Source organism: Heteronotia binoei, chromosome 7 (assembly GCF_032191835.1).
Source record: "Heteronotia binoei isolate CCM8104 ecotype False Entrance Well chromosome 7, APGP_CSIRO_Hbin_v1, whole genome shotgun sequence".
NCBI classification, from domain to species: Eukaryota; Metazoa; Chordata; class Lepidosauria; order Squamata; family Gekkonidae; genus Heteronotia; species Heteronotia binoei.
The window spans coordinates 107328742-107350169 of record NC_083229.1 but is presented as its reverse complement, the minus strand read 5'-3'; the positions used below and the strand labels follow the sequence as shown (position 1 = coordinate 107350169).

General features: G+C 44.2%; 1 protein-coding gene across 2 annotated transcripts in view; it reads left to right on the top strand.

Moving 5' to 3' along the window:
* The first annotated feature begins 269 nt into the window (after nt 1–269).
* The window catches only part of SLC22A23 (solute carrier family 22 member 23), a 159336-nt gene continuing 138177 nt past the window's right edge, over nt 270–21428 (top strand). For both annotated transcript variants that reach the window (XM_060244172.1, XM_060244170.1), the window contains exon 1: nt 270–879. In XM_060244172.1, coding sequence (XP_060100155.1) covers nt 307–879 — 573 coding nt within the window. In that variant the 5' untranslated portion in view covers nt 270–306. The remainder of the gene's footprint in view (nt 880–21428) is intronic.

The following is a 21428-nucleotide window of genomic DNA, read 5'->3' as shown; positions in this document are numbered from 1 at the left end:
GCTGGGGGTGGCGGCGGCGGCGTTGGCGAAGCAAAATGGGCGCGCCTTGATGTGCGCCTAGGCACATAGGCGAGAGCCGCGGCTCCGAGGGAGAGACGGATCGCCCTAGATCTCCGCGCACGCCTATGTGTGTTTGTCGGCGGAGGATCCCGCAGGGCACCCGGTGATCGCCTTCTCCGAGCTTCCTGACCGGCTTGGAAAGCCTCGGCTGGCGCGACGCCGGGAAGCTGCTGCGGGTCCGCCGCCGCCACCCCCCCCCCCGTCCCCTTTATGTGAGTCTCTGCGGCTGCCTCCTCCCGCTGCCGGATGGCGATAGACCGGCGTCAAGAGGAGGGTGGCGAAGGCCGGCAGCTGCCCGAAGAGAATGGCTCCTTGCCGCCCGGGGAGGCGGTCCCTGCTGCTGCCGCTGCGGCTACAGCCGCACCCCCGGCGGGGGGTCTGGCGGCGGAGATCCAGAGCCTGCCTCCTCCTCCTCCCCCGCCGCCTCCCACCGGGTCCTGCAGCCCCCTGCTCTTGGATTACGACGGCTCCGTGCTGCCCCTCCTGGGCGGGCTGGGCGGCGGGCACCAGAAAACCCTCGTCCTGCTCACCTGGATCCCGGCGCTTTTCATCGGCTTCAGCCAGTTCTCGGACAGCTTCCTCTTGGACCAGCCCACCTATTGGTGCAAGGGCACGGATGGGCGAGGGAACTGGACCGGGCACCCTCACCTGTCCCCCAACAGGCTCTCGGCCGGCCACGGTTACAACCAGAGCTATAGCCGAGGGATGCTGGCGGCCCCCCAGCTGCCCACGCCGGAGACGAAGAATACCAGCCAGTGCCAGTGCAATGAACGGCATTATTGGATCACCGCCGGCCTGGAACAAAATGTAGTGAGCAAGGTAAGGAGGCCAACGTGTATGGGAATGCTGGAAGGGGCCTTATTCTGAGGCCAGCCCTCATGTATCTGGCTTGGTATTGTCTACTCTGACCAGCCATGGTTCCCCCAGCCCTGGTAACCTGAGGTCGGGAAAGGTGGCCCTGCCAGAGATGAAATAGGGACCTTCTGTGCCCCAGGTATGTGCCGTTCCACCGAGGTCAGTGTGTGGGAATGTGAGAGACTTTTATCTACTGGTTTCCATTGTAGGGCTGCAAAGGTCATTTAATTTGGCGTTTCTTCGGTGGTTCAGGGTTTAATTCCAGCCAGGGGCTCAGTTCCCTGAACTCCATTGTCAAATGCCAGGACTAAGGACTGGTTTAAATGACAGGACTGTCTCAAAGCCACTTCCTGTTCTCACTCAGAGTAATTAAATTGTAGGATTTGTTGCTAGTGAATGTAGTGATGGCCATGAAGGCGGTGGAGGAGAAATCCATTCATGTCTACTGGCCAGGGTGACTGAATGGGAACCTCCACATTTAGAGGCGACAAACCTCTGAATCCCAATGCTAGGAAGTTACATCAGGGAGGGCCTTGGCCTCTTTGCCCTGTTTGTTGACCCTCTAGGACAGGGGTCCCCAACCCCCGGGCCATGGACTGGTACCGGTCCGTGGCCTGTTAGCAACCGGGCTGCGAGTTGCATAATTATTTTATTCTATATTACAATGTAGTAATAGTAATAATAAGAAGATGACATTGGATTTATACCCTGCCCTCCACTCTGAATCTCACAGTGGCTCACAATCTGCTTTATCTTCTTCCCCCACAACAGACACCCTGTCAGGTAGGTGGGGTTGAGAGAGCTCTCCCAGAAGCTGCCCTTTCAAGGACAACTCCTGCGATAGCCATGGCTGACTGAAGGCCATTCCTGATGCTGCAAGTGGAGGGATGGAGAATCAAACCCGCTTCTCCCAGATAAGAGTCTTCATGCTTAACCACCACACCAAACTAAAGTGCACAATTGTATCATCCTGAAACCACCACCACCCTGGTCCATGGAAAAATTGTCTTCCACAAAACTGGTCCCTGATGCCAAAAAGGTAGGGGACCACTGCTCTAGGGCAGGGGTGGCCAACGGTAGCTATCCAGATGTTTTTTGCCTACAACTCCCATCAGTCGCAGCCATTGGCCATGCTGGCTGGGGCTGATGGGAATTGTAGGCAAAAAACATCTGAAGAGCTACCGTTGACCACCTCTGCTTTAGGGCAATTGGCTGGCCACTGCGAGAGACAAGATGGTGGACTGGCTGGGGCGCCACTTCTTATGGTGGGGAAGCCACATGGACTAATGTTTGGGTGCTGAACAAGACAGGGCACATGTAATTGCTAGCAAACTATATAGACCAATATTGACAGGGTTGGTGCATACTTTTCGAATGCTCATGTATTGTTTGCGACGAACGACTTCTTAAAGTAGGGTTCTTTTGTGTACTGTCTGCATGAGCATTTTGGCAGGAACTATGGGGAGGCCACATAAATAACGTCCTGGAATGTGGGCATATGTTTTATATATTAGTGACTTGTTATTGCTTTATTAGCTCCCTTAAATCCAAGGTAATCAGGAAGGAGATAATAAATATTTTAAACAGCTAAATAATAAAGGAAAGTACCCCCAAGCTAGATGCCTTTTTCCTTTGCTTAGATACTATATGTATGAATGTTGCAAATTATGTTGTAAACTTTGCTACTAAACTGTAGCTGTGTTTATTCCAAAGGGTGTAACGTGGTTTACAGATGTGTGCACAGACTGAAATATACTTCCTCCCTCACCAAAAGGGAGGACTGTGGTGAAACATGAGGGTAAGAGTAACCCTAGATCTACTTTCCTGTGGCATGTTTCTAGTCCGTAAGAGTAAAACATCTGTTTCTGTGGCCCCTTTTTAGCTCCTGGTGATCCAATTTTGAATCTTAATACAAGGGTGAGGCTGATCTACGCTTCCTCACTGTCGCAGATCAGCAGTGCCTGATCCATGCTTGACAGATGTTTGTGGTTAAAAAAGAGTTTTCTGTCCTCACTATCTGCCAGTACTGTAGATTTGAGAACTCTTATCTGCTTCCTTCGGGTATTTTTCAGTGTTCTTGTTGTATGTGTTTGTCAAGTAACTGATGGAGCTATTACCTATTTGCTTTACATTTCAGTAATGGGTTACCAATTGTAGATCAATCCTCTTCTTATTTCGTGGCATAAGTATGTGTCAGCGAGAGGGAAGTTGGCACATAATGAATTAACATATATGTAAACTTAACATAGCTGTAGTCACCAGCAATAAAAATAGTTCCAACCTTGTTAGCGTGTGGAATTGCAACCTTGTTAGCATGTTAAAATGTGGAAGTCACTGCCAGAGGGATGTAGTGATGGTCACAAAAATAAATAGCTTTAAAGGGAGGATAGATAGATTAATAGAGGAAAAATCTATCAGTAGCTTCTAGCCATGGTGACTGAGAGGAACTTCCACGTTCAGAGGCACTAAACCTCTGATTCCCAGAGCCAGGAGGCCACATCAGGAGAAGGAGAAGAATATATCTGGATCCTCCCTTGAAGCCTTCTCAGCCATGGCATTTTCTCCTTTATGATTCCCTCTGATTCCCAGAGCCAGGAGGCCACATCAGGAGAAGGCCCTATTGTTGGCCCTCCAGAGGAACTTGTTGGCCACTGTGTGAGGCAGGATGCTGGACTAAGATGGACCACTAGTCTGATCCAGCAGAACTCTTCTTATGTTCTTTGCAGATTGATATATTTGGGACGCTCATATATTTTTGTTTCCTAAGTCTTGAGAAGAATGTTTACTCGTGTTTCCATCTGGGCTCGTGAGTTGAACAGAACTTCTCCTAGCATGGTCTCTTTTTCCTGTCCTGCAGAGGACCAAGCAGTAGGTGATGTGAAAGACCTCTGCCTGTGACCCTGGAGATTTGTTGCCTGTCTGAGTAGACCATACTGACCTTGATGGACCAACGATCTGATTCAACATAAGGTGGCTTCAGGATTTCTGGTTGCTTTTGCACTTGCAACTTGCCAAGAATATATGTGAGGACGTTTTTCAGAAGCACTTTTGAACAAAACAGGCCTAATAATTCTGCCTATGGCAAGTAACTTACAGTAAAATCCTAAATACAGCTAAACATCTCTTAACTTACTGATTTAAGTAGATTTAGAAGGGTGTAACTCTGGTTAGGATTGCAGTGTTCTCAAGCTGGGTGAGTTTTGCAGCATCTCTCGCAGAGGTGTCATCTGTGAAATATCTGGCTCCTCCCTTGAAGCCTTCTCAGCAAAGGAATTTTTTCCCCTTATGCTCTGATTTAAAAGAAATAGCCTAACTTGCGGTAATCTGAATTGCAGTGTGCATCAGACAAGTGACCATGAACTAATGCCAAAAAATGTATTTCTATCCATACAATTTATCATGGATTTTAGAGTTGGGCCTTTAGAGTTGGGTTTGCTATTGAACCATTAGAATGGAAGCTGCTTGTAAACTTACATTTTGTTGGTACCCTCTCTGATTTAATACAACAGTGTGCTCTTCCAGTATGTGTTAAATTGTGTAGGTGTTTAGCGTTTGAAATACTTGCCATATTTTTTTTCTGTAGCAGTATCTTTTCTGCTGTGGGGGAAAAAATCAAATTAAAATGGGGTCATCTTTGTATGCACAATGTAATTTTGCAAGCCTAGTCTTCCATTAATTGTTGGGGGCGGGAGACTTGGATATTTGCTATGCTATGGTAAGTCTGCAATCTGCTGATTGAAGAATTCTGTGGAGTGAAGGTGTTGTGCATTACAATCACCAGCCTTCCGGAAGACAATAATTCTTTAGCCATTTGAAAGAGGGACTGAGATACTTGCTGCTTCCCATGACTCTGGCTTCACATTTCTTTTGTCCTACGTCTCCTCTTGGTCAAGCAGATTTTGCAAGCTGGTGGAAGGGTTTAGCAAACTTTTTAGCGGAGGGGAAAGTGGGATGAATGTACACACCCTGAGCAGGACCTCAAAGGTAGCATTCTCAGAATTGCTACCAGTCCCACATGCAGGGCCAGCCCGACAGGCACAGATCAAGGATCAAAACATGTGGAGGAGAAAGCGGTGCTGGAAGGAAGAGTTTAGATTTGTTAAGTGCTGTGGGAACTTTTTGGAATAAGGTGGACCTGTACAAAAGAGATAGGCTTCCCTTGAACCACAAGGGAAACAGGCTGCATATCAAAAAGCTGGCAGAGCAGCTGTGAAACTAATCCCAGGGGAAAACCCAATAGGAGCTGCAGAGCCTCTGGTTTGGGACAATTCAGCCCAAAAGGATGATAGTGTAAAAACTCAAGATAATATTGATAGGAGCGCAATAGAAATTGGGAGTGAGGGTAGAATGGTGAAGAAGGGCAATGTGAGGAGAGAAAGGCACCAAATAAGGTGGGAGTTGTTGGAGAGGGGAAAGTGTTACAGGTGTCTGTATGCCGATGCTGGAGTGCTTGGTGCTAAATGACAATTTAGATATAGTGGGTATCTCAGAAACAAGGTGGGAAAATCAATGGAATATAGTCATCACTGGGTATATGCTCTATAGGCAGGACAGGGAGGGATGGGTTGGGAAGGTCTTGTGTTGCACATCAAAGAGAACATAGAATGAGTACATCATAAAGGGCATAGAATCAGCCAAGTCAGAAACAGGGAAATGAACTCTCCAACAGAAGCAATATGGGTGGAAATACTTGGGCCCAAGGGTTACTTAAAACCGGGGGTGTACAATTGTCCAGCCTGTCTTGAGATGGAGAGGGAAATAAGGGAGGTAACTAAAGCAGATAATGTTATTATACTGAGAGACTTCATCTATCCTCACATTGACTGGGTAAACGTGTGCTTGAGTTATACTGTAGAAATTAGATTCCTAATCACAAATGACTATGCACTGGAACATTTGGCCTCAGAGCCAACCAAAGTGCTATTGGACTTGCTTTTGAATAGGTATCAAGACCTGGTGACTAAAGAGAAGCTCCACATTCAAAGGCAGTCAACCTGAACACTAGTGCTAGGAGCCAATATCAGGTGAATGGTATTGTTAGACCTACCAGAAGAACTGATTGGTCACTGTGTGAGACAGGATGCTGGAGCAGATGGATCTTTAGTCTGATCCAGCAGGGCTCTTATGTTGTCCATTCTAAACACGTGGTAATGAACAGACCAGGAAGAAATTTCATGAAGGCAAAGGCTAGAAATACATAGATTATGCTGTGCAAAGGAAAGACACACAGTATTAATCATATCCATATTGCCTCTAAAGTAAGGCCCATTGAATTCATAGGATTGCAGTCCCAGTGCGCCTGTGAATCATATTGTCTCTCAGATGAATAAGCTGCCTGTTAGTACATAGTTTCCACATTTATTAATAAGCAACACCATCCTAAATAGGATTGCACCCCTTTTTGATTTTTTTAAATTATGTAACTAACCACAGTACTGCAAATTACAATATAACAAAATAACAATATTACATAAATTACAGTCTAACATATAGTAGTTTCATATGTTAAATTCATACTTTGCAGTCCTGTACACTCTATTAAATGTAATGGATCTGGAAGGTTATAGAAGGTTGCATGCATATGAAAGCACCTTTTGCAGATGACTTCTCAGCTTGATTTACCCTAACAATGAAGCGCCCTTTTGTTTTAGCGGCCTTTCCAATATTATGCTAGTAAACAACTGTAGTGTAAAATGAAACTGTTACATCATGAATGTAGTTCCCTTAATCCCAAACCCTGACGCTAAAGCAAAGCTGTTTCCTCCTGGGAACTGTATGTTTGGATTAACTGTGCTGCTAACTAGGCAGGCAGGAACTGAGTGACTCCGTACCTGCTTCTGCTTGCCACCTACACTGGCTTGTGGTGATTTATTGAAAATAATTTCAGCTTTTCTGTAATGTGTGTGAGAAAGGATCCATAATGTCTTTTTAAAAAAACAAGCAGGACTGGTATACAAAGCAAGACATGTTGACAGGTTCACAGCCACAAAGGGCACCAAAACATCATGACGGTGTGATGCAGACATAACCCTTCCAATCTCTTAACAGCTCAGAAGTCGCCTGAGAGCATCTCTCTCCAACACCTCCCCCACTTCCCTCAGTATCTACTCTCCTCCCCCTTTCCTTGTCCCTGATCACCAGGGTGCAGTGTTCTGGCTGGGTACTAGCTGTTGTTAACAAAGTGGTGGTCACTTATGAAAATCGCTGGGTAAATGGTTGGAGTTTGCCTCAATGTTTTTCCATTATGAGCTGCTCATCCCCCTACAACTTTTTAAATTGCTCGGTGGAGGAGGCCTCCTCACTGATAATTTTATTTATATCTGAGAATATAATGCATAATAAACCATAAAAATATAATGCATTATCCAAAAACTAAATATTATAACAGCCACTAAACGGTGTTTGTCTATTACTTTGATTTTCTTTCCTTCTTATATTCAGTTAGCTTTATAAATAACATTATATTCCAGACACATCTATATCTTTCCATTGTCAAGGGCGAGGTTACAGACTTCCATTTTGTGGTGATATACACATTTGCAGCTATTATTAAGGCTGTGACCAATTCAGTATCATCTGTTCTCACACAGTCTGTTCCCACACAATAGATAACATAACAGTACCACTTTCAGGTCTCTTAATGTTACATCTTGCATGCAGGAGGTCCTCTTTGTTGCTTAAAGCGGTGGACCTGTAAACTGCGGACACGCCTTTATTGCCCAGGGGGCTTCTTAGGACCCAGTCAGCTGCAGCTGCATGACAGGAGGTCATATGACATCAGGGTCATGTGACAGGCCAGAGTTATAACCTCACTGGTGGGGGAGGGGTGCAGACATGCCCTTAAAATTGGAGTACTGACTGGTCAGGCAGCCTGCCTGGAGAAAGAAGGCAAGGCAGAACTTTGTCAGGGTGGGTAAGGTTATCAGACCTCCTGCTTTGTCAGGAAACTGGGCAGTGGCAGGAGAAAAGAAAACAAAAAAAATAGTGTTAGGCCAATGGCTGGGAAAACCCGGAAGTGATGTCTCTCTGCTTTAAGAATCACTGGAAACTCTATGGTTTTTCCAAGTGACAGCATGCCATCATTGATGACGCCCCCCTGGACTCTGTTGACAGGCTATGTCTGGCGACCTGAGGGGTTTGATAGGGGTCTTAATTTATCCATGCCTGTTACCCCAAGTGGCCAGGCAGGAGCCTAAATCTGCCCATGCTAAAGAAGAATCCTCTCTAACACTTAGTGACCTCACTTCACCATCTGGCTGCTTCTATTAGTGTACATGCAAGGAGAAGCAGGAGACTTGGCACCCTTCTTCATATGCACGTGCATTAATAAATCTTTGCAAAAAAACAGTGTAAAAATGGCAGATCTTTAAGTACTTGTGGCAGATAGGGCTCTGCAATCCCAGGGTGGGGAACTCCTGGAGATTTGGTGGTGGTGTTTAGCAGTGAGGTGATAACTTGGAGTCCACCCTCCAAAGCTACCATTTTCTTCAGTGGAATTGATTTGTGTAATATAGAAATGAGTTGTAACTCCATCTAGAGATGGCCAGCCGCATACAACCCAACTGGCTTATGGCTGATAGCCAGTGTCTTAAAGCACATTTTTGGAGAGATAGGTTTGAGTTTGGAACATAAGTATTATGGGGTAAGTCCCTCTTACCTCCCCTTTCTCCTCTTGTTTTGTCTGCCACTATATCTATACACTTTCCTAATACAAAGCATGGTGCTAAACATGATTAGCTTTAGCCAGGGCTTACAACAATCTTTTAAATTTTGTTTCCCAAACTCTTACTAGAAGCCGTAATGTTTTTGATAGAGCAAGGTGGAGATTCACTAGGGTGAGAGTCAGTAGGATGGGGAAGGAACACACAAAATGACAACCATCGTTTAAGATACTGGGAATACAATGTCTACTCAGGACCATGTCTGTATCACTAACCAAAGGTCCAGAGAAGCTTGTTCAAGGAAAATGCTTGACATAATTTAGTCACTGACATGGCTAAAGCTTTCATTATTAATATTACCAGGAGAACTGTTCTTTTTTTTTTTAAGTCAGGCCACTTCAACAGCAAGGAGCAGCCTATCAAAAAACATCATGGAGAAGGGAGAAATAATCTATGGATTTCAAAGACTGAGTCTTTGGAAAGACTGTTGTGAAGTGGCAATAAGCCCTGCCGCCTCGACGAGCACCAAAGGCCCCGCCTGGGAGGAAGATGCAGCACTGAGTCCTTTCCACCCAAGCATGAGGAGCAGGAGCAGAGCTAGCCGTTAGGGTGTGTAGCTCCGCCCCGACACCCATCGTGCCCTGCCTGCTCTTCCTCCTCACGAGGAGGCAAAATGGCCCCCGTCGGCATGGCTGTTCAGCCTCCTTCAGCTTGCCTCCGCTGGGAGCCTCATTGGGCTGTAGTAATGGGTTGGAGATTAAAGGAAGGTCTAGAACCCTTTTGTTGATGATTTCATAATGAAGATATCATTATACTCATGTAACTATTCATTATATCGTAATTATAGCACAACAGAAGTTCAGTAAAGATGTATATGGTAGGTAATATTCAGAGATCCCTTAGCAGCGTTCAAAATATGTTTCTTGCTAGAGCCTACCTTACTGCTTTCTAAGGATGCATTCAAACATCCCATTATTCTGACCTTAAGCAGACATTGTAGATGAACCTGGCTTGTGTGACCAAGCTCTTGCATCTTCCTGACATCTCCTTCTTTATGGTGATGACTCTTTAAGATTATCTTCAGGCTTCCAAATGCATGCCTTAACTGGAGCAGTTTTCCTTCCACTAGCAGGGATCCTAAATTAAGATTAACAATCCCCAAAACTAATGCAGTGTAAGCCATTGACTTGCATTTGTGCATCACTGGAAATTGCAGCTAATTTTAAACCACCATTCCTGCTATTATGCCTCTGGGAAGGTGGGATAGGGAAGGGTCAGGTATGCCTGTAAACCCAGCAGAAGCTGGGGCTGTGCTAGAATTGCCAGATCCCCTGGTGGAGGTGGGGGCCTTCCACTTCAGGCTCTGCCTCACCCCAGCCACCAATCAGCTGGCTGGCAGGAAGACATAACAGAAGAAAGGGAAAGACATAGTATCACACAGGAAGTGATGTCATCATGGCAGAGACCTCTGGGTGATGCTCTGGTATTTGGGTAAAAACTCTATTGTTCTTACCATAAAGTTTTTGCCCAAATACCAGAGCATCACAGTGATGTTGCAGTGTGGTGGCATCACTTCCCGTGCGATACTGGCCACATGACCTTGGCCTTCTTCTTTCTTCTGGTAACCTCTCCCCCCCCCCCCCAATCCCTTGACAGTTGCTAGGAGGGACCTGACAACCCTAGGCTGTGCAAATGTTTATTTAACTGCAGTTGAATTGGATATCTAAATGCAGCCTAAGTGTAAGAAAGTATGCAAGCAAGGCATTCCCCGCCCCCATACAATCCATTCCCTTCTGGCTGCTCCCAGGGATAGGATGATATGAAGAAACATGATTGCAGCTGCTCAAATGGCTGTTGCAGTTGTGGCAATTGCAGCAGTGTGTCAGTGCCATTCTAAGAGGAGTTACACCCTCCTGCGTCTGTTGAAGTCAGTGGCGCTGTGTATTACTGTCCAGGCATTCTCCCTAGAATAATGGGCTTGAAGAGTTGTATTCTTATGCCTGCTTGGCTGTAACCCTCAGTGGATGACTTTGGCCAGGCATAACTCCATTTACACTGCCCTAGTTTTCAAAGCAAAGTGGGATCAATAACTAGATTGTGCTGCATGGTCCTGTGCCTTGGGGTCAAGTGAAAAGGGTTTGTGTGTTGTGACGGACAGCATTTTTTAAAAAGAGGCTTAAAAGTGCTGCACATACGACTACAGGACTGTGAAGGGTTAATTCTTCACAAAGGCAGAGAACCTTGAGTGACAGGTTGCTCCAGGCAATCTGATTGGTCAGCATCAGCAGAGCAGGAAGAAAGTCTCATGAAAACTGTATGCTGAGGAGATGGAGTCTTGCCTTAACTGAGAAGAGACATGTACTGAGACCATCTGGGAATAGCCCTGTGGGGAAAAGGGTTTAGTGCTGACAAAGTCAAATTTCAGCTGTGACTGAATACAGTCTTAATTCAGCATTAGCTGAGAGCAGTTTGAACACAGACAGAACTGGGGGAGGGTTTGCAAGGACGCTTGGGTAGTAGAATAAGACTCCCCAGTCACACCCAAGGAAAGGGGATAGATCATTTAGAGAGATAGAAGAATCCCTACCCGGGTTTGGGAAGGGGCCTCAACATGGTACAATGCCACAGAGTCCACCCTACAAAGCAGCCATTTTCCCAGGGTAGCTGATCTCTACCACCTGGAGATCAGCTGTAAAAACAGGAGATCTCCAGGTCCCACCTGGAGTCTGGCAACCTTAATTCTGGGAAGGCTGAGACATTTAAGTGTGGGCCGTTTCCCTGGAAAGTTGCTGACAGCCAGGAGCAAGCCAAGCCCCAGAGGTGCTGCTGGTATAAGTTTACCAGGCCTCCCTATCTAATCATCCTCTGTGCTGGCTCGTTACTTCCAGGTACAACACAGAAGTCACAGTGGGCAGCTCTAGGAATTGCTGCAAACTCCATGGTTATATTTTGAAGTGAAGTGGTGACATTGGTGATGTTACTTGCTGCCCCATGCCCACCCACCCCCAACTCTCCTGTTGGTTGGCAGTCTGGCTCAGCCTGGCAACCCTATGCTGGTGCCACAGGGGCCCTGGGCTCAGACCTGCTCAACAGCAACAGTCATGACAGGTGTGCCCATCTCCTCCTCTTACACTGTTGGTGGCTGGGCCCAAGCTAAGCTGCCCCTGTCTATGTCTGTTGTTGCTGTGGCTAGCTATGTCTAAGCCAGGGGTGGCCAAACTTGCTGAACATAAGAGCCACACAGAATAAGCATCAGATATTTTTTTTAAATTTATTTAATTTATATCCTGCCCTCCCCGCTCAGGGCAACTAACAATATGAGGGTCGGCAATAGCACGCCCAACCATTTTACAGTAAATATAAGCAATATTAAATATTAAAACATTAAAAACATCTGGTGCTATTTATATTTTTATTTAGAGCATTACCAGTGACAATTCCTAAAAAAATATTTTCAGTGTTGGCAAACTATTCTAAATAATTTCCTGTGGGCCAATAAAAGGCATAGAATACGTTTGAATATATTATGCCAAAGAATCACAAAAGGGGGTATGCAATATCCATATTTGTTTAATTATTATAAGGCTACCCAATTAAATAAAATCGTTATAATGTTAAGAAGAGAAAACTTACCTGATTGGGCACATATATATTCAATCTTGTCAACGCCTTTTCGTATCCGCGATGTGATATGGCAAAGAGCTTCTGAAAGACCAGTACGAATAAGACAGGACCCTTTTTTAAAATCTATCCTTGATGTCTGGGACAATATGAGATACAAACTACTTCCCAACCTATCAAGATTCACTTATTTTATTGGACAAACATGGTTCTTACCTGCCAAACTTCAGCAACAATATCAAAAATGGCATCAGTATGGGGTTGACACCCTTAATGACTTAATTAAGAACAAAAAATTTATAGATAAAGTATCACTAGAAAAAAAACTATTCTTTCAAATCAATTGGTTAGAATATTATCAACTTAAACATCTCCATGAGTCTATTAAATTAATAGAAATAGTAAAACAATCATTAACATTATTTGAAAAAATTTTACAGTCAGAAACAGGTATTTCTAAAGGGATACTCCAAAGCATATCAAGCCATTTTATTTAATACAGAAACTAAAAGACTACCATATCAACAAAAATGGCAAACATTATGTAACTCCAATCTTACAACTGAGATATGGGATAAAATTTGGAATAGCTATGCTTCAACTACTCCTATTTTAGAACTTAGGCAACAAACCTTGAAAATTATAACTTTTTGGTACACCACTCCCCAGCAATTATCTCATATAGCAAAAGAGCTTTCACCACAATGCTGGAGGAAATGTGGTGAGATTGGCACATATATACATTGCTGGATGAACTGCCCAGTAATAAAACAATTTTGGAATATAATTCTTCAAAAAATAAAAGAAATTACTGGATTCTCATTGGAATTAGAGCCAGAAATTTTGCTTTTGAATGTACAGCCTCATTATATACAGTCTAGGTCTACCTATGAAATGATAACTATGTTGCTATATGCAGCAAAATCAAGTATTGCTCTCCTTTGGAAAAGTGAACAACAACCAGCATTAAGCCTATGGCATAAAAAATTATGGAATCTTTATTTAATGAGTAAAATAACATCTAACATAAAAGCAATACAGAATCCTCTTCAGGTTAATACCTTTGAAATCGTTTGGTTTCCTATTTTAGAATATTTAATGGCTCAAGGTGAGATTTCTAATATAATAAAAATATTGTTTGTATTAACTAATTTAATGTAACAATTTGCATAAGTAACAAGACAAAATAATTTTTAGTTGATGTAGTTCAATGGTCATATGGTAAATGACAATACCTACTTTATATGTATTCTTAAATTGTTCCTTTAAGTGTTTGATTACAATAAAAATTGTTATTACAAAAAAAAATATATTTGGTGCTAATTTGATCTACCTGAACAACAAGATATTAGTGGTGGTAATCAGACTGGTCTATTCTTAAACTTCTGGAGGTCCCAGACAAGCCACTGGTGGTGTTTCTGGGCCCAATCCATCGCTGTGGATGTCATTATGAAAAAGCGTGGTGGAAGAGTGTCGTTTTGCAGGCCCTGAGGAACTTTGTGAGCTCTCGCAGGGCCCTCACCTCCTCCAGCAACTCATTCCACCAGCTAGGAGCAGCAATGGAAAAGGCCCTGGCTCTTGTTGATGCAAGCCTAGCTTCTTTGATGCTGGGGACCATCAACCATTTTACGTTCTGGACTGAAGTGCTCACTGGGGCATATATGAGGAAAGGCAGTCCCTAAGGTATGCAGGACCCTGGCCATATAGGGCTTTAAAGGTGATAACTAGCACCTTGAAGCGAATCTGGTACACTATCGGTAGTCAGTGCAGTGCTTTCAGCATAGGCTGAATGTGCTCCCGTAAAAGAACTCCCATTAGCAACCTGGCTGCAGCATTCTGCACTAGCTGGAGTTGCCGGATTTGGTACAAGGGCAGCCCCATGTAGAGGGCATTGCAGTAATATAATCTCGAGGTGACCGTAGCATGGATCACAGTAGCTAAGTCATCACGATCAAGAAAGGGAACCTACTGCCTTACCATCCTCAGATTGTAAAAAGCTGATCTGGCAGTGGCAGCTACTTGGGCCTCCATCGCTAAGGAGGCATCCAAGAGCACTCCTAAACTTTTAACCTTGGGCGCCAGCATAAGCTGCACCCAATTGAAGGTCGGTAAACGGACCTCCGGTCCCAGACCACAATGACTTAGGTACAGGACCCCCATCTATGTCGGATTTAATTTCAACCCACTCAACCTGAGCCACCCCGCCACAGCTTGTAATGCTATGGACAGATCTTCTAGGATGGAATCGGACTGGCCACCCATCAACAATAACTATAAAACAAGCTTAAGCATCTTAATAACAAAAGAGAAAGAATAGTCAAAATAAGCGATATGACAAACAATAATAACTATTGTAAACAATACATATTAACAGCCATAGGAAGGAAGGCAAATAACTGGGGAGGTGGAGGGAGGTGGAAAGAAAGCAACTTTAAATGCATTCTCCAAGCCACCAGCTGGGCTGGCTTGGAGAAGTGATTTAAAGAGACAAATGCCTTCTCCATGTCAGCCAACAGGGTGGAGGGCGCTTTGAGAGCCACACAATATGTGTGAAATAGCCACATGTGGCTCCTGAGCCACAGTTTGGCCACCTCTGGTCTAAGCCAAGCAGATTCTGAGGCAATGGCGGTATTGCTGGGTCTCAGCTTGGCTGTTCCTGGCTTGTCAGTAGGAATTTTTCCCATTAAATTAAAGGTCCCCGTATTGAACTTTTTCTTCAAATTAAGGTGTGAATAGTGGCAAGATCCAAGATCACTGCAGATGGTGACTGTAGCCATGAAATTAAAAGATGTTTGCTCCTTGGGAGGACAGCTATGGCGAACCTGGGCAGTATAATAAAAAGTAGAGACATCAGCCTGCCAACAAAAGTCCGTATAGTCAAAGCGATGGTATTCCCAGTAGTAATGTTTGGCTGTGAGAGCTGGACCATAAGGAAGGCCGAGTGCAGAAGAATAGATGCTTTTGAGCTGTGGTGCTGGAGAAGACTCTTGAGAGGCCTTTGGACTGCAAGAAGATCCAATCAGTCAGTCCTAAGGGAAATCAACCCAGACTGTTCCCTGGAAAGTCAGATTCTGAAGCTGAAGCTCAAATATTTTGGCCACCAAACAAGAAGGGAGCACTCACTGGAGAAGTTCCTGATGCTGGGAAAGACAGAAGGCAAAAGAAGAAGGGGATGGCAAAAGATGAGATGTCTGGACAGCATTACTGATGTAACAAACACGAATTTGAGCAGACTTCGGAGGATGGTGGAAGACAGGAGGGCTTGGCGTGACTTCGTCCATGGAATCGCAAAGAGTCAGACTCGACTGTGCAACTGAACAACAAAAGTGGCAATCAAGGATCAGAGAGGTTGCTTTGTATGACTGAAATAAATAAACTGAAAAAAGAGCCAACATTATAATCTGAAGCTGTCAGTCTATCTATTTAATCACAGGTCTAGGTTAATGTCCTGACTCCTGTTGTAATTTACGGACCATAACAGGGTGATTTCAGTGACTGTCTCTCGCTAAAGAAATACAACCAGAAAGTTAAAGAGAAGTCATCTAATGATATATAGAGTTACTGCTGAAACAGAATACTACCCATTTATTCTTAGCAGATGTAAAATGTTGATGGGCATTTAATGAATAAATGTCTGGAGGCAAAATCATGAAAGACCACTTTACAAAGACAAAATAAATGTAAGAGAGAAAACAGAGGAATAGGAAATATAACTGAGAAAAAAGGAGTACTAAAAAAGTTAACAAAAGATGAACCAAATATCTAGTGATCTTTTATTATCTTACTTGAAAATTGTTAGTAGGCTGCTACCAACTCAGACATTGTCCCGTATTAATGTGAATAAAAATTTCAGTGATTTTCAGCTGTGTGGCTTTTTGTAGCCTATTCTAGGTCTTGCTAGGCCCAGTACTCTGCTAGATTTGCCAGCTTGGCATTAACTCTTATAGGACTAATAACTCGTTGCCTAATTTTAAAAGCCCCTGAAGATCATGTTCCGCGTAACACATATTCTAGCATCCCAATCCACAACTCGATTAAGCTGAAGTGCTGGCATTTAAACTAATTTACAACCTCTCTTAAATTCATTTACTTTAAGGCCCATTCAATTCAGTCCAATAGTTGACTAAACAAAAGCTGCTTAGCGTGGTGATTATCCAGCTTCCTACCTCCAGAGAACTCCTTTCACATTCAGGGATGTGTTCTAGAAGGCCCTTTCAGTTCATGCAAGCAGTTTCCAGACTCCATTAGCTTTACCATAGTCTTACATGAATTGCGAACAAGTCTTTAGAGCATGCCCAGCATACTTCTGGGGGACACACATTGCAGAAGAAGAAAAGCGCACTCCTGGACTGTTCCATTATACTGCAGTTCTGATCCTTTATAAAAATGGCCTCCTGAACATTTCTGTTTTGCACATTCTGTGGTGTGTGAGAAATGTTGTACCCTTCCTGACCTCAGCAGTCCCATAGCAACAGAGGTGCCTGTGGGGGCATTGCCCCCTGACTTCTGAGCAGGGCCCCCCAACTTCCAGGGGGTCCTCCGTGATACAGCCTGGCTTATATTAGTTTTTAGTTTTTATTTATTTTTTATTTATCTGAGATTTATATCCCGCCCTTCCCACCAGGTGGCTCAGGGCGGCTTACAAGATGTAAAACTAACATAAAATATAAAATTTTACATAAAATGCAAAAAGAGGAGGGGGACTAAAAAGGGGGGGGGGGACTTGCATTAGTTTTAACCAAAGGAAGTTCCCACCTACTTCTGCATTTGATACTAGATGTAATGTACTGTCCCTCCATTATAATAACCTGTAAGTTCTTTCTCACCGGTTAGGAAATCCTCCTGCAAGCACAGGTGCTTAGAGATGAACAGTTTAATACTGTGGCATCAACCAGGCAGTAAAATATTGTGCTTGCATATTGCCACATTTTCAAGAGCAGCTTGCTGGACTGCTGTATTTAACTAAAGGACATTCTATTGGTTTATAACCTTATCCAGGATGGGAAGAGCTTGCTGGGATGCAGGGCTGGCCCTAAATTGTCTGGCGCCCTAGGCGAAACGTCCCCCCAGAGCTATTTTTGTAGCAAAAGTCCAGCAGGAATCCATTTGCATATTAGGCCACATCCCCTGGCACCAAGCCAGCCAGAACTGCGTTCCTGTGCAGTTTTAAAAAGCCCTGCTCCCCCACTGATAACATCATGAGGTCACATGGGGGGTACTCAATTTGATACCCCCAGAAGGCCGGCACCCTAGGCAATTGCCTAGTTTGCCTAGTGGCAAAGATGCTGCTTTTGGCCCAGTGCCAGGACCTTCCTGTTTCTCCTCCTCGCTGCTATCTGCTTGCATGGCTAGAGGAGGTCGGCATTTTTATTACTTGCCACTTAATATAGTCATGCATACATCATAGTACAACAGGCATGGCTTCTGCATAAACCTCTATAGGTCTTAGCCCCAGAAAGACATTTGAGAAGAATCAGAGGGACTGGGTAGGACCATCTGAAGATTTGGGATAAAGTGATAATTAGACCATACAGTGAGGCAAATATGTGCAAAAGTATTGGAAAACCAGGGCACAAAGTAAAAATATATATATATAAAACCCAAACTTCTAAAACAGTTTTAAATGTGCATCTTAAGATTTCTCATTCCAACCAGCTGCCTTTACAAAAGGGCAAGACACATATATCTCAATCACAGGTACAATCGGAGCAGGGTTTTGCAGCAGAAGTGCAGAGCTTCCAGCTCATGGACTTGTTGGGAGAGGAGGAGGTGGAGAAAACCGGAAATAATATTACATATGCTGCCATCAAAAGATCCTTAAATCCTGAGTCTAAAATTACCTAAGTGCACCACTGAGTTCCAATGTCCTTAATCATGTTGACACCCTGTATCAAATATCAAAATGACACCCAGGACTTTTATGCATGCTGTGGATCCTAACCATCTTGGTTCCAGCATTCCATAGTTTCTGTGCTGCTAGGGCCTTCTGGCTTGATAAATCACCTTGGTATCTGTCTTTCTCTTTCAATCTTTTTCTCATGCATACCTTCCATTTCTTCATCCACTTCTGTCTGCCAGGAGAGAGGTTAGCTTCCACAGGCTCCCTTGAATGCCACTCATTGAAATTTGGCATTGAACTCTCACTGAATGGTCGATATCCACAATGAAGGTGATTTGTTGACAATTTTTCTATAGTAGCACCATCTATTTTAAAAACGTGTATCAGTTTTGAGGTGCACAGTAACTGTCCAAGGAAGCAACCGGAGGATGAGAGACTGGCAATCAAGGTCATGGCATGCAATGTTCCCTCTAAGCTGCAAAGACTTGTGAGCAAAAATTCTACTTTGTGACCTACTGGCATTAAAGTTGCGAGCTAATGCATAAATTAGTGTGTTCTGGGGTCATCCTTCCTGAGCTAAGACAAAAATGTGTGAGCTGGAGGCTAAAAATCTGTGAGCTAGCTCACACTAACTCAGCTTAGTGGGAACACTGGTGGCATGTGATACTGCTTGTGAGTTGAGGCTGGCCATTTTTCTGATATCTCTCTGTTCTTCCTGTGTTTGCAAAGGACCATCAGGTTTCAGCCAACCCCTTAGCGTTTGCAAGGCGAGAGATGAGCAGAGGTGACTTGACGTTGCCTTCCTCTGTGTAGCAACCCTAATCTTCCTTGGCGGTTTCCCATCCAGGTATTAACTGGGGCCAGCTCACCTTAGCTTCAGAGATCTAACAACAGGGCTTTTCCCCCTGGGGGAACGCAGTGAAACAGAGTTCCAGAATCTCTTTGTGGAAGCAAAATTCTAAAAAAACAAAATGTTTTACAGTTCATGAGGGGCACCCATGTGTTTCTTCTTCATTTCCCTCTTGAGAGTTCTGGCACCTTTTTTTCAGAAGAAAAAGCCCTGTCTAACAACATCACGCCAGCCTGGGCAATCCAGGTCAGGGCATTGCCAAATACAGTAATTTTTTTTTAAAGCCCAACAAAATTTTGAACTTGGGAACTGCCTTTGCGCTGCTGGTAGAGAAAGAAGTACTTTTCTCCCTTTCTCACAATATGAGAACTCGTGGACATTCAATGAAATTGCTGAGCAGTCAGGTTAAAACAGATAAAAGGAAGTACTTCTTCACCCAAAGGGTGATTAACACATGGAATTCACTGCCACAGAAGGTGGTGGCGGCTACAAGCATAGACAGCTTCAAGAGGGAATTGGATAAGCATATGGAGCAGAGGTCCATCAGTGGCTGTTAGCCACAGCTTATCGTTGGAACTCTCTGTCTGGGGCAGTGATGCTCTGTATTCTGGGTGCTTGGGGAGGCACAGTGAGAGGGCTTCTAGTGTCCTGGCCCCACTGGTGGACCTCCTGATGGCACTTGGGTTTTTTGGCCACTGTGTGACACAGAGTGTTGGACTGGATGGGCCATTGGCCCGATCCAGCATGGCTTCCCTTATGTTCTTATGCTGTATTCTGTGAACTAGTGAGACTAGTAATTGAACCAAGGCCATCTTGAAGGCTTGGATGGTGCCCTAGATCTCTTTGCAAGATTCTTAAAATCTGGTTTAAATGGGCAGTTTAAATGCTGGACTCCATGGCCAGGAGGGAATTCCATCAGATGCAATGCTATGAACTCTCAAACGAGTAATATTATTAGGGCTGACAGAATGCCAAGGGGGCAGGAGATCTCATTAAATTAGTCTGCACATTTCTCTGCTGCGCTAAGTAAACAAGTAAATTGAGAGTGCAGCAACTTGGATTTCTGCTGTGCTTGATTATATCCACTAGCGACTATGTCAAATGAACAAACCATGTTTAAAATGTCCAGGAATGGCCCTTACAGTGTGTGTGTGTTGGGGAGGGAAAATAAAATAACAAAATTCTGCATTATAACAACACTGTCCGACTTTTGCACACTTTTTCTGCTCGAGTGTAACATGTAGCCCTGGTCACAGCAGCAGATGGTTCAAACCTACTCTTTAAACATCTTCTTCAGTAATATTTTGTGAGGGCTGAATCTTCCTTTTTGCTTCTCTTGATCCAGAATCTTGAGCCATTTTGTATGATGCTGTGTTGTCTGTGACACGTTTATTGCCAAGAGCTAAACACATGAAAATAGATCATCTGCCATCCTGATCTGATGAATATGAAGTATGTGTGAATCATGTCTGCTTATACAGTATTAGTAGATTATGCCTGCTTTCATGCAGACCTGGTCTGCTTTGATTTTGTTTTATTCAGACAGCAGGGTTACATTGAATTGTGGCACCCCTTGGGCCCCTTATACATGGCTTGTTTGCTTTGGTTTGGATGCTGTTGGGAAGGGTGTTTATTCCCACTTCTCCACAACTTTGTGATAAGAGCCCTTGTGGTGTGGTGATTAGGAACATTGGACTCTAATCTAGAGAACCATGTTGGCTTCCCCTCTCCTCCACATGAAGCCTTCTGGGTGACTTTGGGCCATTCACACATCTCACAGAATTCTCTCAGCCCCATCTACCCTTTCAAGGTGCGTGTTGTGGGGAGAGGAAGGGAAAGGATATTGTAAGCCATTTTTTAAGGTAGAGAAAAGTGAGGTATAAAAACAGCCCTCTTGATTTCATGCACCATCCAAGTTTTCCCCATTTTTCGTGTGAGCTTTCCCAACCCCGCGTTTCTGCACTGTTTTGAGGAAGATTGCAAAAAACCCAAAGGTGGTTAATTGTGTGGGTGGGAAAGTCCAAATTTTTCCAGTCCAGCCCCATCAATATGATTTTCCCTGCAGTGTTTTCCCCACACTACCTGGGGATTTTTTCAAGCAGTTTTTTTTTGGGGGGGGGGCGGTGATTTGCAGAATGATATATAAAGGTTAAGGTAGTCCCCTGTGCAAGTACCAAGTTGTTACCAACCAATGGAGTGATGTCACATCACGTTTTCTTGGCAGAGTTTTTTGTTAGAGGATGGTTTGCCTTTGCCTTTCCCAGTCATCTACCTTTACCCCCAGCAAGCTGGGTACTCATTTTGCCCACCCCGGAAGGATGGAAGGCTGAGTTACCTGAACCCAGCTTCTGCTGGGATCGAACTCAAGTTGTGAGCAGAGCTTGGACTGCAGTACTGCAGCTTATCACTCTGCTCCACAGGGCTCCTCTACATAATGGTGTACTCAAGGCCTTTTTTGTGATGGTACTCACCTGTACTGAGTACTGGTACCTTTACCGGGTCTGGGGAGGATTCGTTGGAATTGGCACAACCATGCATATAT